At 37.3% G+C, this 17,825-nt stretch overlaps 2 protein-coding genes and 1 long non-coding RNA gene across 24 annotated transcripts in view; 2 read left to right on the top strand and 1 right to left on the bottom strand.

Moving 5' to 3' along the window:
- plecb (plectin b) overlaps window positions 1–10,955 on the top strand; it is a 246,872-nt gene extending 235,917 nt beyond the window's left edge. For 18 of the 19 annotated variants that reach the window (XM_087286464.1, XM_087286470.1, XM_087286465.1 and 15 more), the window contains 3 exons: window positions 191–7,193; window positions 9,927–10,022; window positions 10,185–10,955. In XM_087286464.1, the coding sequence (XP_087142590.1) occupies window positions 191–6,301 (6,111 nt within the window). In that variant the 3' untranslated portion in view covers window positions 6,302–7,193; window positions 9,927–10,022; window positions 10,185–10,955. The remainder of the gene's footprint in view (window positions 1–190; window positions 7,194–9,926; window positions 10,023–10,184) is intronic. The other variant, XM_087286459.1, reaches the window with a different exon arrangement.
- Window positions 10,956–12,700: 1,745 nt separating this feature from the next.
- Window positions 12,701–13,566, bottom strand: LOC147840116 (uncharacterized). The gene is made up of 3 exons (XR_015510875.1): window positions 13,078–13,566; window positions 12,899–12,967; window positions 12,701–12,811 (listed from the first exon to the last, which is right to left on the bottom strand). It is a non-coding gene; the product is annotated as an uncharacterized LOC147840116 (long non-coding RNA).
- macf1b (microtubule actin crosslinking factor 1b) overlaps window positions 12,777–17,825 on the top strand; it is an 83,794-nt gene continuing 78,745 nt past the window's right edge. For 2 of the 4 annotated variants that reach the window (XM_087286479.1, XM_087286483.1), the window contains exons 1-3: window positions 13,138–13,179; window positions 14,957–14,988; window positions 15,334–15,445. Coding sequence is in view for 2 of the 4 variants with exons in the window: in XM_087286483.1 (XP_087142609.1) it covers window positions 15,335–15,445 (111 nt within the window). In the remaining 2 variants the exon portion in view is untranslated. Of the gene's footprint in view, window positions 12,956–13,137; window positions 13,180–14,956; window positions 14,989–15,333; window positions 15,446–17,825 lie in introns of those variants that run through there. The other 2 variants (XM_087286482.1, XM_087286481.1) reach the window with 2 other exon arrangements.

Genomic DNA, 17,825 nt, shown 5'->3' on the forward strand with positions numbered 1-17,825 from the left:
TAACCCTCTTTCCAAAAACTAACATTGCTTAATTCAGTTTCTTTTTTATAACCATTTTCCAATATTTGATTATTATAAACCTTATTTCTTTCTCATTAACCATAAAATAATTATTGACATTATTCATAATTGTCTGTCTGAATTTTTTTCAGCATGGTTTTAATTTTGTTCATGATTTCTTCTTTTACAGATGGTGAATGCTCAGCAAGAACAAATTAAACAGGAGAAAACAATCCTCCAGCAGACATTTATGTCGGAAAAAGAGATGCTGTTGAAGAAGGAAAAACAAATAGAAGATGAAAAGAAGAGGTTAGAGAGTCAATTTGAAGAGGAGGTCAGAAAATCAAAAGCCCTAAAAGATGAGCAAGAACGCCAAAGAAAACAAATGGAGGATGAAAAGATAAAACTCAAGGCCTCTATGGATGCTGCTCTGATAAAACAAAAAGAGGCTGAAAAAGAGATGTTCAACAAACAAAAGGAGATGCAGGAGCTTGAAAGGAAAAAGCTTGAACAAGAAAGGATGCTTGCTGAGGAAAACCAACAACTGCGTGAGAAACTTCAGCAGCTTGAGGTTGCTCAAAAAATCACCCAGGAGATTCATATCCAGACTGATTGCAAGAAAGTCCTCAATGGTCAAAGTATTGAGGTTGACGGCACACAGGGCTATCCTGGATTATCTTTTGATGGAATTCGTGAGAAAGTGCCTGCAAGCAGACTGTTTGACATAGGACTTTTAAGCAAAGTGGATTATGATAGACTCCAGAGTGGTGGCACCACTGTCCAAGAACTTAGCAAGACAGACAAACTTAAAACAATTCTTAGGGGCAATAACTGCATCAGTGGCTTGCTTGTTCATCCAAATCAAAAAATGCCTATATATCAAGCCATCAAAGAAAAGAAGATTGCTCCTGGTACTGGGCTAGTGCTGCTAGAGGCACAGGCTGCTTCAGGATATATAATCGACCCAATTAAAAACAAGAAACTCTCTGTCAATGAGGCAGTTAAGGAGGGTCTAATTGGACCTGAACTACACAACAAGATGCTGTCTGCAGAGAAAGCTGTCACTGGTTACAAAGATCCATACACAGAGGCTAAGATCTCCCTCTTTGAAGCTTTGAAGAAAGATCTCATTGGGCAGGATCATGCTATCAGATTGCTGGATGCTCAGATAGCAACAGGTGGCATCATTGATCCCATTAACAGTCATCGTGTGCCAAACGAAATAGCCTATAAGCAGGGTCAGTTTGATGCAGCCACCAATAAAATCCTACAAAATCCAACAGATGACATGAAGGGATTCTACGATCCAAACACAGAAGAGAATCTGACATACAGTCAGCTAATGAAAAGGTGTGTCGCTGATCCAGAAACAGGTCTGCCTCTTTTGCCCATCTCTGAGGAGGCTGCACAAAATGCCAGAATATTCACTGATGAAGAAACAAGAGATGTGTTTGACAAGACAACAGTGTCTGTGCCATTCGGCAGATTTAAAGGAAAGACTGTTACCATCTGGGAGATAATAAACTCTGAGTACTTCACCGAGGACCAGAAAAAAGACCTCATCCGCCAGTACAAAACTGGTAGGATTACAGTTGAAAAGATTATCAGAATTGTCCTAACTGTGGCAGAGGAAAAAGAGAAGAAGAATGAGATTGCCTTTGATGGCCTGAGATCACCAGTGCCTGCTGCAAAGCTTCTTGAATCCAAGGTTATTGACAAAGACCTCTATAACAAGTTACAGAAAGGACAACTGCTGGTCAAAGATGTGTCTGAGATGGAGCATGTGCGAAATGCCTTGAAAGGCACTAACTGCATTGCAGGAGTAATTGTTGACTCAACCAAACAAACAATGTCATTTTATGATGCCATGAAAAGCGACACGATGAGACCTGGCCCTGCTCTTCATCTCTTGGAAGCACAAGCTGCCACAGGATACATCATAGATCCTATTAAAAACCAAAAACTTACAGTAGATGAAGCTGTCAAAGCAGGTGTTGTCGGACCAGAGCTGCATGAAAAACTACTGTCTGCAGAGAGAGCTGTCACAGGTTACAAAGATCCCTTCGCTGGTAAAACAGTGTCCCTATTTGAGGCTATGAAGAAAGATCTGATATTAAAAGACCAGGGAATTAGACTGCTTGATGCACAACTGGCAACCGGAGGCATCATCGATCCTGTCGAAAGTCATCGTGTTCCACATGACGTTGCCTGCATGAGGGGTTGTTTTGATGATGCGACCCAGAAGTTTCTGAGCAGTGCAACTGATGAAGTTAAAGGATACTTTGACCCAAACACTCAGGAAAATGTCACTTATCTGCAGCTCTATAAAAGATGTGTCACTGACAAAAAAACTGGCCTTAAGCTTCTGCCTTTGTCCGAGCAAGCAATCAACGCCAGGGAAGAGATGAAATACACTGATGCCCAGACCAAAGACGCAATGACTCAGGCGACTGTTGAGGTTCAGAGTGGACCTTTCAAAGGAAGAAAAGTTACCATATGGGAGCTCATTAACTCGGACTATCTTACAGAGGAGCAAAGAATTGACTTAATAAGACAATACCGATCAGGTAAAATGACTATTGAGAAAATTACAAAGATTTTAATTGTGATTGTCACTGAGAAGGATGCCAAGAAACAAGAAGAGGGCTGCTTTAAGGGACTTAGAGCTCCTGTTCCAGCCAAGTCATTGTTTGACTCCAAAATCATTGACAAGCCAACCTATGATTTGCTAGAACAAGGTAAAAAGACTCCAAAAGAGGTCAGCAAAGACAATTCAGTCAACAAGTATCTCCAAGGCTCAGAGAGCATCGCTGGAGTCTACCTTGAGCCAACAAAGGAGAAAGTTAGCATATACCAAGCAATGAAAAAGAAATTCCTTAGACAGAACACAGGTATTGCATTACTTGAAGCTCAGGCTGCCACAGGGTTTATCGTGGATCCATCAAGAAATGAATGTCTCTCTGTGGATGATGCAGTTAAAGCAGGCATTGTTGGTCCAGAGCTTCACGAGAAGCTTCTCTCTGCTGAAAAAGCTGTCACTGGATATAAAGACCCATTCACAGGAAATAAGATCTCTCTTTATCAAGCCATGGACAAAGACCTTGTCCTCAAAGAGCATGCAATGCCACTCTTGGAGGCACAGTTGGCAACTGGTGGAATTATTGATCCAGTAAACAGTCATCGACTTCCTGTTGAGACTGCAATCCAGCGTGGATATGTTTCAAAACAGCTAGCCAGCAGCATTGCTGAAAGCAAGTATTTCTCTGACCCTGCATCTGATGAGAACATATCATACAAGCAACTAAAAGACAAGTGTATTACAGAGCCTGATACAGGATTAAATCTACTAAAGCTTTCCAAACCACAGGCCCCAACAGTGGTGGAAAAGACATACCTTTACAGCGAAGAACAAACCCAGAGTGATCTATCAACTACACAAATTGATCTACCAATTGAAGGTCAGGGCTCTATGTCTCTTTGGGATGTGATGAATTCAAATCTACTCCCTGAGGAACAGAGAGCTCAGCTTCTGGAAGAATATCGTTCTGGCAATATAACAAAGGAACGGATGATAATCATTATAATTGAGATTCTGGAGCAGAGAGAAGTAATTAAAGGGGGGAACTTCCAGACTGGTGGCACAAGAAGACGCCAAATCACAATTGAAGATCTCTACAATGCTCGCATCATTGACCTTGAGACCTTCAACATGTTGAAAAAGGAGAAAAAGACTATGCGTGATGTCATGGAGATGCAAAGTGTTAAGCGTTACTTGTACGGAACTGGCAGTGTTGCTGGAGTGGTGACTGATTCAAATTCTAAGATCAGCATTTATCAAGCAATGAAGAGAGAGATTTTGAAGCCAGAGATTGCAATTGGTCTCTTGGAGGCACAGGCAGCCACTGGATTCATTGTTGATCCTGTTAGGAATGAAATGCTTACCGTAGATGAAGCAGTGCGCAAGGGTGTAGTGGGCCCAGAATTTCATGATAAACTCCTGTCTGCAGAAAGAGCAGTCACTGGCTACAAGGATCCATATAGTGGAAAGGTTATCTCCCTTTTCCAAGCAATGAAAAAGGGCCTTGTCCCTGAGGATTATGCTCTAAGGTTACTCGAAGCTCAAACAGCAACTGGCGGAATTGTTGATCCAGAGTATAATTTCCATCTGCCAACAGAGATTGCCACACAGCGTGGATACATCAACAAAGAGACCAATGAAAAGCTGTCTGATGAGGTTCAAGGATATGTAGATCCATTAACTGATGAAAAGATGTCATACGCTCAGCTTCTGAAAAGATGCAAAGTTGACAAAGATGGGCTGCATCTGTTGTCACTGGCAGACAGAAGGCTACTCTTCAGAGGTCTCAGAAAAGAAATAACAATAGAAGAGTTGATCCGCTCCAAAATCATTGATGAACAAACAGTCAGTGAGCTGAATGAGGGACGGCTAACAGTGGAGGAAGTGAGCAACAGATTGAGGAAATATCTACAGGGCTCAAGCTGCATTTCTGGTGTGTTTGTAGAGTCTACTAAAGACCGTCTATCTATCTACCAAGCCATGAAAAAGAATATGATCAGGCCAGGTACTGCTTTCGAGTTGCTGGAAGCTCAAGCAGCCACAGGGTATATCATTGACCCGATAAAGAATCTCAAGCTAACAGTAAATGAAGCAGTTAAGATGGGAATTGTTGGCCCGGAGTTCAAAGACAAGCTGCTTTCTGCTGAGAGAGCTGTGACTGGTTATAGAGATCCCTATACAGGCAAAATGATCTCACTCTTCCAGGCTATGAAAAAGGGCCTGATTTTGAGAGATCATGGTATTCGTCTTCTGGAGGCCCAGATTGCCACTGGAGGAATCATAGACCCAGAAGAAAGTCACCGCTTGCCTGTTGAAATGGCCTACAATAGAGGGTTTTTCGATGAGGAGATGAATGAGATCCTCAATGACCCATCGGATGACACCAAGGGCTTCTTTGACCCAAACACAGAGGAGAATCTCACCTACCTGCAGCTGATGGAAAGGTGTATTGTAGACCCAGACACCGGTCTTGTTCTCTTGCTCCTAAAAGAAAAGAAACGTGAGAGAAAGACTTCTTCCAAGTCCTCTGTTCGCAAACGCAGAGTCGTCATTGTAGATCCTGATTCGGGCAAAGAAATGTCTGTTTATGAAGCCTACCGCAAAGGGCTAATTGACCATCAGACGTACCTTGAACTTTCAGAGCAAGAGTGTGAATGGGAAGAGATCACAATGACATCATCCGAAGGGGTCGAAAAGTCTATTCTCATTGACCGAAGATCAGGTCGACAGTATGACATTGATGATGCCATCGCAAAAGGACTAATTGACCAGAGTGCAATTGACCAGTACCGCTCTGGCACCCTTTCCATCACAGAATTTGCCGATATGTTATCTGGAAACATGAGTGGCATCCGATCCCGCTCATCTTCCTTCGGATCCACCTCTTCTTATCCAATGAGCCCCATTCCTAGCATCAAAACTCCAGCATCTATATGGAATGATCCAACTGAGGAGACGGGTCCAGTGGCAGGAATCCTTGACACAGATAGCCTTGAAAAAGTTTCAGTAACTGAAGCCATACGAAGAAATGTAGTGGACTCTATAACTGGCCAAAGACTGTTGGAGGCACAGGCCTGCACTGGTGGCATAATTGACCCGTCTACTGGAGAGAAATTCTCAGTTGCTGAAGCCACAGAGAAGGGCCTTATAGATAAGATAATGGTTGACAGACTCAATCTAGCCCAGAAAGCCTTTCATGGATTTGAGGATCCTCGCACTAAAGTCAAAATGTCTGCAGCTCAGGCTCTCAAGAAAGGCTGGCTTTATTATGAAGCAGGGCAGCGTTTCCTGGAAGTGCAGTACCTCACTGGTGGCCTTATTGAGCCAGAGACTGAGGGAAGAATCTCCCTTGAGGAGGCAATCAGGAAAGGTGCTATTGATGGCCGCACAGCCCAAAAGCTCAGAGATGTAAATGCCTACACTAAATACCTTACATGTCCTAAAACCAAACTGAAGATCTCCTACAAGGATGCCATGGACAGAAGCATGGTTGAAGAAGGATCTGGCATTAGGCTTCTGGAAGCTTCATCAACTTCTAGTAAAGGCCTCTACAGTCCTTACAATGTCAGTGGTGCTGCATCTGCTTCTGGCTCACGGTCTGGGTCCAGGACAGGCTCTCGTTCAGGTTCAAGAAGGGGGAGCTTCGATGCTACTGGCTCTGGATTCAGCATGAACTTCTCATCATCCTCATTTACTTCCTCCAGCTACAGCCGTAGATTTTAAAGCTGGACCTCATAGCTAGCCTACCATATGGTCCTGCGGCTTTCATATCAATAAACTAGAGTTACATAATATACATAAATTAATTAGATTAGAATGACTTTAATCTGTTTTGCATGTGTTTGGTGTAGGAAAATGCATTCCAAAAATTACCAGTATCTTTTTATCTGCCGATGGTCAAGTTCCCATTTTATGTAGTTTGGATGCTTAGGAATTGTTAATTCCCTAGTCAGCTTTAATCATAGTTCAAGTTATCTAGTTTAGGTTTATTTTAGATTAAACTGACTGCATATTTTTGGAAGTGATTTTTTTCTTCTTATTTTGTAAATGTGTCATCTAAATCCCGGAATTGTTAAGCATTTTGAAACTTATTTTTAATCGAGTTCGGTTTAGGCTGTATTTAATATTACATATAGTGAGCCTATATTTCTACATTTTATTTGAGAAAAAAATCTTTTTATACTTTGGTTTATTTCAGGAGAATGTATCAGTAAATATACCAAGTTTTACAAAAAAGAGAGAAAGAAATTTGATTAATATAGAGTGTGGTTATTTTTACATATTTGTATAGATTTGATAGATGGATATATTAGAGACTTCTAGCCTATTTTGCAAGCAAAAGTTGCAGATAGTTTAACAGAATGTAAAAAAGACACTACATATAAACACTAAAGGAGGAGCAAGCACCTTGTACAACAAACCAAGATCCCTTTAAACTGAAATTATAAAAGTTCATTTACTGGATCCAGTGCCTCTCCAAAGTCCTTTGCAAAACTACTCCAGGCTGCCTTGTAAATGAATCCTCCACTGATGTGTTGTCCAATGAAGATTCCTGATGTCTGATCCATGCCTCTCTCATAACATCATGACAGATGTGGATGAAATGTTAGTACTTGTAAGTTGAACCTAATTTACACGCTCTTGACCACACTGGTTTTACTTTTCACAGTGCTTTATCTATTCTCCCTCTGCATTTATTCCTACTCTGTTCTGTAACTATGCTTTTCAAGATATCAATGCAATCTACAGCTGGGTTTTTCATTAATTAATATTAATCTGTTTTTCCCCAAGGACTTACTTGATTGCATTAAAGTGTTTATTACAGAAACCCTTGATATTAGCAAAATGTACAAGAGACTGAATGTGATTTAGTGTAATGATACCTGTATAATCAAGATCTTTTTTATTCTATAAGCGTGGTTTATTTAAACTAATTTCAAGAGGATCACATGCTTATGATTGACCACAGCTGGTCCTGCAACTGCTAACACACGCAGCACCAATCAGATGAATTTGACCCTAACCCTAACCTCAGTTATCTTCTTCTTAAAGAATCCCCTCTTACACCCCTGCTCCTACTCCCTTTTCCTGGGTAGGGCAGCACAGCAGCCCAGTGGTTAGCACTGTTGCCTCACAGCAAGAACGTCACTGGAAGTCCTTACCAGGCCAGACGACGGTTCTGTGCAGTGTATATATTCTCCCTGTGCTCATGTGAGTTTCCACCAGGTTCCCCGGTTTCCATGCGACATAAGTGAATCGACCAATCCAAATTGGCACCATAGATCAACTCTTAGTCAGCTATATATCTCTCTATAGCAATTCCGAACTCATGAATAGCCATAACAAGCAGGGGAGTTCTCGAGACCTACCTCAAACTCCCTTCTCCCGGGACAGCATGCCAAACATGCTTTATTATCAAACATCAGCTAGGTGTGAACTCTTGAATTAGAAGAAAATTAGAAGCTATAAATATGTTACTGATAATAACAAACATCCAGATTGCTCAAGCGACTGCTATATAGATGAATGTGTAAATATGTGCTATATTTGATCATAGTTTTGTGGATATGTTTGAACAAGTTCTGCGACCACCAGCATGTTGACAAATGAGCTTCTTAATATCACACTTTCTTGATCCTTATTGGATTATAAAGTATATTTTAGATACAAATTTTTTTTAGGTATATTTTTAATTTAAGTATACTTTAGATATTTTTATATAAAATGTATAAATCTTTATGTATGAGACTGTAAATCAGTTTTTCTCAACCACGTTCCTTGAGGACCACCAACACTGCATGATTTGGATGTCTCCTTTGTCTGTTACACCCATTACAAGTCTTTCAGTCTCTGCTAATGAGCTGAGGATCTAAATCAGGTTTGTTTGGTTAAGAAGACAAGGGCTGCGTTCGAAATCGCCGACTACTTAGTAGGTACTGCATTTTAATTTACTACTCGACCGTTATGAAAGTACACTCTATACAGTTTGAATGTGAGTAGTATGAATGGAACTCGAACGTACTACATCCACCATTTTGTTGTGATCACGTGTCGCGACCTACCTGCGTCAGTTGCGTCGCTTCACTCCCATTCATGAGTTCTCCCATGGTGCATCATGCAATAGTGTGACGCGCATCACGTCAAAATCTCGCCAGAAGTAGTAGGTCAACCTGGTATTTCACTCATACTATTTTTCACATTCTATGAATTCGAACATACTACTCGTCTCGCAAACTGTTTTTAGCATACTAAATAGTGTGGAAGTATGCAATTTCAGACACAGCCATGGAAATGTGCCAAGCTGGTGGTCCTCCAGGAATGTGGTTGAGTAGCACTTGTTTAAATAAATACATTACATAACACATTGACTTTAAAGTACAGAATGACTCTTTCTACTTTAGTCTGAAAATTGTAAAATATTATTGGGTGTATTACTGTACAAAATAGACGCTTATAGGTGCGTAAACATCACATTGTTTTGATTTTCCCGGCAAAACTGATTCTTAAAATATTCTAGAGCCTTTGCATAGCACAAATGAGCATACCCCCTTCATATTTTTATACATTTCACAAAATATTTTGTAGCATTTAAACCAAACTCTTTTATTAAACAGTTATATTTAATAAAATAAGGGGAACAATATTAATAATAGAAGGTGTATTTAAATACAAATGAGCTGTTGCAAAAGTAAAATAAAAATTCCAACTAAATGTAATGTTTTTAATAGTTCTCTTGATATTTTTTGTTCCTATAAATAAAATTGTATTCAATATATTTCCCCAACATATTCATTGTAGTATTCTAATTTTTAAATTTAGTTATGTTGTTAGATTGTTTACTGTTTTGGCTTTTGTTCTGACTAATGTAATGCATATACACATTTCTTACTGTAAAGCATCCTATACAACAGAGGTCACCAAACTTGTTCCTGGAGGGCCGGTGTCCTGCAGATTTTAGCTCCAACCCTAATCAAACACAACTGAACAAGCTAATCAAGGTCTTTCTAGGTATACTTGAAACATCCAGGCAGGTGTGTTGAGGCAAGTTGTAGCAAAAAACTGCAGGGACACTGGCCCTCTAGGACCGAGATTGGTAAACCCCTGCTATAGAAAATATTAATTTAAAAGAGAGATCTGGAAGGGATGTACTCATTTATGCTGGGCTCTATAGATGATTTGATCCTTGAGAATTAAGGAAGGTCTAATTTTTAAAATTCCATTACAAGGTATTAATGCTTTGCCAATAAAAAGCCATTATTACTTTTAAAATGTAAACATTTAAGCCATATGATAGTTTAGCTTGTGGGATTTAAAGTTTGTGTTTTGTCATGTTTTTTTTCTTCAACAGACATCACCTGATACTAGATTTGATGACGCCACACATTTGGTCTTGGATGACGAGATAAATGATGTTCATCAGCAGCCCACATCTTCAGACATTCAGGTAAATGATTAAACATTCACATTTACCACCTTTCTACGATGGTTTGTTTTTGCATTTTAAACACCCTTAAGTTTGATACCTCATTTCTCTTCGTTCACTGTTTTGTTGCCTCTTTTTTTTGTCATTTTGTCGCTTCATATTATATTTTTAATGTTGTTTTAGATCCCCACTGAGGGTTTCCTTCTCCCATTGCATCTGCCATTTGCATGAGGATTTCATATCATATCAGGAACTGCCACTACATCCGCTTGGAGCTGGACTTTGGAGTTTATTATAATTTAACAAAGCACCATTTTGGATTACCATTTTCCATTACATGTTCGGTTTAATCAAAAATCTCAGAGATCTACTGCCTGCATAGATTCTAGTCCTAAAGTGCAGCTTTATTTTTATAAGTTACATGTGAATACAGTATGCACAGCCTTTCACTGCAATTCTTTAGGATATTAAACTTTTAGATAATACAAATTTAAACAGACTGCATCGTTGACTGAATATATTAAGGCTCATTTAATGTATGGCAGTTACATTTTTCATATTTCCTGTGCCAAAAAAAGACATGTTTGGATCACTTGTTGCCTCCCATGTATTTCTTTGCTTGTTTTATTATTATTATTATTTTTATTATTATTATTATTAATTGTACTGTTGTGTTTTTTTGAAAGTACTTGACTCTTCTTTTCTTCTTTTTTGATGTTGTACATGTAAAATATTACTGCATGTTTTACTAACTTGCTATAAAGTATTCTAAAACGATGAAGAATAGATTTTTGAATTTATCCCCAATAAATGAAAGATTATATTATGAGTACAAGATGTATGAAATACTAACTGGTGGATGAACTTTTCCTTGAGAGAATCTGGTAATAAAAAATGGAGTTTTTAAAAGTAACACTATATTCAAGTGTAAATAAATCTATTTTGGAAAAATCAGTTCCAGTCTTTGTATAGTTATTTACATCCCAAGACAAAACTGAAGACAAAATTACAGTAAAACGTGTAATAAATATTTCCCCAGTGCTGTTTAACAGAGAAAGGACATTTTCACTGTATTTCCTATAATTTTTTTTTATCGAGAAGATGTTATTTCATGTAGTTTGGCTGAAAGAAAAGCAGTTTATATTTAAAAAAAAAAATAATTTAAAGGTCAATATCATTAGACCATTGACTTGCCTAATCAACCTAACCTGCCCAGTTAACCTAAGTAGCCTAGTTAGGTCTTTCAATTGCACTTAAGCTTAATACTACCAATACCAATACAAACCAGTAAAATATCATCATGGAAAAGACAAATGAAATATTAGAAAGTAGTTATTATTACAACTATGATGTTTAACCCCGTCTGACCCTGTGTCCGTTACAATGGACGTCACATGTCGGCCCTTTTTCTTTTTTTGTGTGTGGTTCCTGAGTATTTTATCTAATTTAAAGCCTGCATTCCATAAGAGTGGACGATTGTCATCCAATCAAATGGTGGTAAGGCTTGGCATGTTGTAATTTGAAAAAAATCTACTACACTGAAATGCAGCATGGCATCGCTTCACTCCAGACAAATGTAAGCCACATTTACAATGTTCTTGTTCAGATTTTTTGATATGCTTGCCAATATTTATATATAAATTCTATATCGACATACTAATTCATTCCTGAAACAATTTCATATGCAGAATATACAGATCTTGAAGTTCTTAAATATAGCAGATGGAAATATCTTAGATATAGACATTATGTGGTGTGATGAGGAAGATGAAGAAAAAGTTTGTTACAAACAAGGTGCAATCTATACAACAAAAAACTCTAAATTAAAGTAAAATGTTTATAAAGTAAAGTATAATGTTAATGTTTGTTAATTTCAAGAATATACCAGCAATCATGTATGTTTTATATTATTATTTTTTGTATTTTATCTTGGTATGTTTTGGTAAGTACACGTGTTCTGACCTGATGTCAATAGAAATGGATAATATATACAGTTAAAGTCAGATTATTCGCCCCCCTTTGAATTTTTTTTTTTCTTTTAAAATTTTTTTCCAAATTATGTTTAACAGAGCAAGGACATTTTCACAGTCTGATGTCTGATAATATTTTTTCTTCTGGAGAAAGTCTTATTTGTTTTATTTCGGCTAGATAAATGCAGTTTTTATTTTTTAAATACCATTATAAGTTATATAATTATATAAATTATATAATAACTTGCCTAATTGCCCTAACCTGACTAGTTAACTAATTAAGCCTTTAAATGTCACTTTAAGCTGTATAGAAGTGTCTTGAAAATTTCTAGTCAAATATTATTTACTGTCATCATGACAAAGATAAAATAAATCAGTTATTAGAAATGAGTTATTAAAACTATTATGTTAAGAAATATGTTTTTAAAAAATCTCTCCGCTAAACAGAATAATAAACAGGGTGGCTAATATTTCAGGCGGCTAATAATTCTGACTTATATATATACTTAAAGGGTGTTGAGTTTTTATTATTATAATTTGGTCTCACTTATAGAAGCCTCGAGAACTGTGAAAACATTGACTTTTTTCAGAAAGTTGAAACATAATTCGGGTCTGAAGGGGTTCAAATGTGTTGAAAGATATCTCTGTTAAACAGCACTTGAGATATAATTTGTAAAGAATTTCACAGTAGTGCGAATGATTTTGACTTTAACTGTAAATGTTAACAATACCTGATGAGCCATCATCACCAATCCTAAGATCACATACAGGTACTGTAGAGTCAATGATGGGTCTATGGAGTCCTCTGCTGGCAGAGAGTTGAATGACGTTGTGTTGAATCTGTAGGTTGAAAGGCAGAACCCAGATGGAGACACCTTTATGGATAGACTTTTGTTTAGCCAAGACGCCCACGAAAGCCTCTCTGACCTGCCTGCTTTAACTGAGCCCGCGCCGTGTCTTTCTCCACATCATACCAGCTCTACGGTACGAGAGGTCCTGAAGAGACAACACAATTTATTTCAAAGGCACAATATGTAATATTTTTCCATCAAATGTCCAAAAATCACTTCAACAGTATTATTTAATTCTCTTACTTGTGTACTTACATGATAAGAAATGTTTGGAGGAATGTTCAAATCAAATAAACCGTTTTATGCGGTGACGTCACACACCCTCAGTTTTATAGAAAACATGGAAACGGCAGTGAGGTAGGATTTAATATGTTGTGTATTTTATTAGACTACACCGAGCAGCATTATAACAAAAGTCTAAAATCTATTTAGATGAAATGTAAAAAAAAAAAATACGATTTAGTCTGATAAAACAGTGCTGTCCAGACAAACAATGGGCTATACTAGGCTATAAACAGCTGGTGTTTTTTAGGTAACGGTAAACTTCCGGTAAAAGATAATATGTGACTATTTTCAATTGTATTAAGTTCCTTTTGCTGCATCGACATCATAATGTAATTAAAATACAATTAGTTAAATAAACATAACCATTGATTTAGTTGTTTAAGCATAAAACGATTAACGTTACCAGGCGAGTGAGGTGACGATAAAACCATTTAGCCATTCAGATATTCAATTCAATTCAATTCAGCTTTATTTGTATAGCGCTTTTACAATGTAGATTGTGTCAAAGCAGCTTCACATAAATGGTCATAGTAACTGGAACAGTGTAGTTCAGTTTTTAGTGTTTCAGTTCAGTTCAGTTTAGTTTAGCTCAGTTCAGTGTGATTTGAAATCATTACTGAGAGTTCAAACACTGAAGAGCAAATTCATCGAGGCGTAGCTCTACCAATCCTGAACCATGCGAGCCAGTGGCGACAGCAGAGAGGAAAAAAAAACTTCACCTGATGGGAGTGAAGAAAAAAACCTTGAGAGAACCAGACTCAGTTCGGCACGACCATTTTAATTTCTCCGCTGGCCAAAAGTCTTGCAGAATAGTACACTATGCAGAATAGTACACTGCACTCTTAAAGAATTGGTATGGTTCAAAATCTAATTAATATTTAACCTAATTAGCATTAAGTATGCTGAGTGAGTGATATTTGTTGGTTTGCTTTGTCACAGTTTATGTTTAAACTAAGTTTGCAAGTTATTTTTCTTTCAACATCTGAGGTAAACTATCTGCTTCTGCTTTCAGTTTGGCTATAAATATCACATGAAATTATACCCAAACTCACATTAGTAGCATTAAACATGGAATAAAGCACACAATCAGACCCTGAGGTGATCATTGTCATCATATTTTATGCTACTTTCAGCCGCAGAAAAATCCTGTATGCTTGTTGGTCAGCACATGCTGACCAACAAAAAATAACACTGCACATTCTACTCCTATAGCATATTTATTAATAAATAAATTGAATTAGATGGATTAGTTGTGCATTATGATTGTTTGAAAAAAGCAGACATTAACATTTATAGTATTAAATTCAATTCAAGTTGATTTGTGTAGCACTTTTCACAGTAATTATCATTCCAATTCAGTCAAAATCGGAAAGAATTAATTGTTATGTATCAAGTGGGCTGTACTGTACATAGTTAACCTGCTGTTATACAACAATGTTTACTTTTAAAAAGGTTATGTATGAGGTCTATGTATACATTACATTTTAAATTAAGTGTCTGATCAGTGCAATAATTAAAAACAAATTGTTTGTTGTGTATTGCTTGAGACTTTGTGCTGTCCTTAAAGTCCTAGCGTGGATGGCATCATCTCTTCACAGCCAAGAACAAAAATATTATAGAAGTCAATGGCTGTATTTTTCCAGCATTCTTCAGTATGTGTTCAACAGAAGAAGGAAACTGGTTTAAAAACTCAAACTCAAAAGGTTTAGAACAAGTGGATGATGAGTCAATGAGGACAGATTTTTCGTTTTTATGTGAACTGACCCTTTAAGTACTGAAGATGTGAATAATTGTGAATGTATGTACATGCCATGTTGAAGTAAGTGTGTGTTTGGTGTCTCGGTTTCAGGATGCAGCTGCACAGAAAGGAAAACAACATGGGTAAACTTTCTCCTTATACTTTTATTTAGGCCGGGAAGATAGTAACTCACCCAGTCAAACTAAAATAAATAAGAAAAAGAAAAGAAATGAGAAATGCAAATGGCCTTGTTCTGTTAGACTTCACATGGGAAATATTTGAAACAGAATTAACAATTCTGGGTGGGTGAAGACAACTTTTGTCTTCAGTTGTTATATATATATATATATATATATATATATATATATATATATATATATATATATATATATATATATATATATATATATATATATATTCTGGTTTAATACAGAGCTGAATGTATCAGTAAATGCGTGAGTAGTGATCGCAGTGTTTGTGTGTGTCAGCATGTGTTCGGAGCAGTGGAGTCAGTGGCAGACAGAGTTCAGAGGGCAGATTAGAGCTCTCAGACACTGGCTGAAGACCATGGAGAACAGACTGCCTGACCTGGAGCCAGCAGTGAGTCTCACACACACATAAACAAATAAACAAACACAGACAGAGACATACACATACACACAAACGCACACAAAGATGTACACACATAAATACATACACAAACAAACACACTCATCGGCATACACAAACACGCACACACACAAAAGACAGTCGTACACGCACAGAGAGAGACACACGAATATACATAGACATACACACGGGCACAAACAGGTAAACGCACATAAATAAACAAACACACACATTGGCATACACACACACACAAACAAACAAACTAACACACATATAGACATTCACACAAAAAACATATATATATATATATATAAAACAAACACACACTCATCAGCATTCACTTGTACACACACACACACGCACACACAAAAACATGGACACACTCACACAAACACAACACCAGAGGGTTATGACAAACACCTGTTGAGTCACATGATCAGGCACTCTATATTGATAATAATTGTGAATCTACACTAACCGCCCACTTTATTAGGTACTTTAGTATGTCTAACTACTCGTTAACACTAATTTCTACTCAGCCAATCACACGGAAGCAGCTCAATGCATTTAGGCGTGTAGACATGGTCAAGACGATCTGCTGCAGTTCAAACCGAGCATCAGCATGGGGAATAAAGGTGATTTAAGTGACTTTGACCGTGCCATGGTTGTCTGTGCCAGACGGGCTGGTCTGAGTATTTCAGAAACTGCTGATCTACTGGGATTTTCACACACAACCATCTCTCGGGTTTACAGAGAATGGTCTTACAAAGAGAAAATATCCAGTTAGCGGCAGTTCTGTGGGCGCAAAAGCCTTGTTAAAGTCAGAGGTCAGAGGAGAATGGTCAGACTGGTTCCAGCTGATAGAAAGGCAACAGTAACTCAAATAACCACTTGTTACAACCGAGGTTTGCAGAAGAGCATCTCTGAATGCACAACACGTCTAACCTTGAGGTGAATGGGCTACAGCAGGAGAAGACCACAGCGGGTGCCACTCCTTTTAGCTAAGAACAGGAAACTGAGGCAACAATTCACACAGCCTTATCAAAACTGGACAATAGAAGATTGGAGAAATGTTGCCTGCTCTGATGAGTCTCGATTTCTGCTGCAACATTCAGATGGTAGGGGCAGACCATCTACATCATGAAAGCATGGATCCATCCTGCCTTGCATCAGTGGTTCAGGCTGCTGCTGGTGGTGTAATGGTGTGGGGGATTTTCTTTGCAAACTTTGGCAATGCCACAGCCTACCTGAGTATTGTAGGCAAAAGGGGGTCCAAGCCAGTACTAGTAAGGCGTACCTAATAAAGTGGCCGGTAAGTGTATAAAGAGTATGCGAAATAAAAAATAATGGTTTGTATTCACATCATTTAGCATTATTTATTTATAAATTTATTAAAAATTCTGTATATTCACCCTTTAAACATCAGGACCTAAGATATATTTCATGCTCGTTATTTAATTTCCTTCAGTTACTTTCTATTACAGCTTTTTAATTCAATACCTCAGTAAGCTCAGGTTTCTTTTGTGCTGCTGTTGAGAGTTTTCATCCATCTCCACCCATGCTTTTGTTATTTGATGAAAGATTATATATCATTTCTCATGATATCACACTGTAAGGAGATGAACAATAAGGTTTAGTGAAGGTTTCAGCGATAAGTTGCGGCTGGAAGGACATCCGCTACTTAAAACATGTTGGATAAGTTGGCAGTTCATTCCGCTGTGGCGACCCCAGTGGAAAGGGACTGAGCCGAAAAGAAAATTAATGAATATATATATATATATATATTATTATTATTATTATTATTTTTTATGTTTTTTAATAAATTGTTTAGATATGTAAAATATTCCACCTGTAAAATAATACAAAGTATGAATTCTTATGAATTCTCTTAAATAAAATAATAAAGTCAGACGTAAAATTGTTTAAAAAATTGTATCAAACAACATGATAAATTTTTAAAACACGATCACCTGTTTAAAAAAAAGTCCTAAATGTTTTTAATAAATTATTTAGATGTGTAAAATATTCCTAGTGTAAAAAAATACAAAAGTATGAATCCTCATAAATAAAATAATAATAAAATCAAACGTAAAAGTGTTTTACAATCCATTTTAATTCATCATTCAAATTAAAACATCCGTAACACACTCAAAAATGTCTTTTGCTGCTTGTTCAAATTACTTATTTAAAACAAATTGAAACAACACAATTATTTAGGTGTTTTTGCAGACAGCCTAATTGTTTTATGTTCAATCCACTTAAATTTGTAAAACGATTAAGTTAACCTAATCAATTTGTGTTGGGACAACATGAAGGAATTGTGTGGAACTCAGTTTTGTTTAGCAACCCAGGCTTATTCTGAAAATGTACC

The sequence above is a fragment of the Danio rerio genome, chromosome 16 (assembly GCF_052040795.2).
Source record: "Danio rerio strain M-AB ecotype USA chromosome 16, GRCz13ab, whole genome shotgun sequence".
In the NCBI taxonomy this organism is placed as follows: Eukaryota; Metazoa; Chordata; class Actinopteri; order Cypriniformes; family Danionidae; genus Danio; species Danio rerio.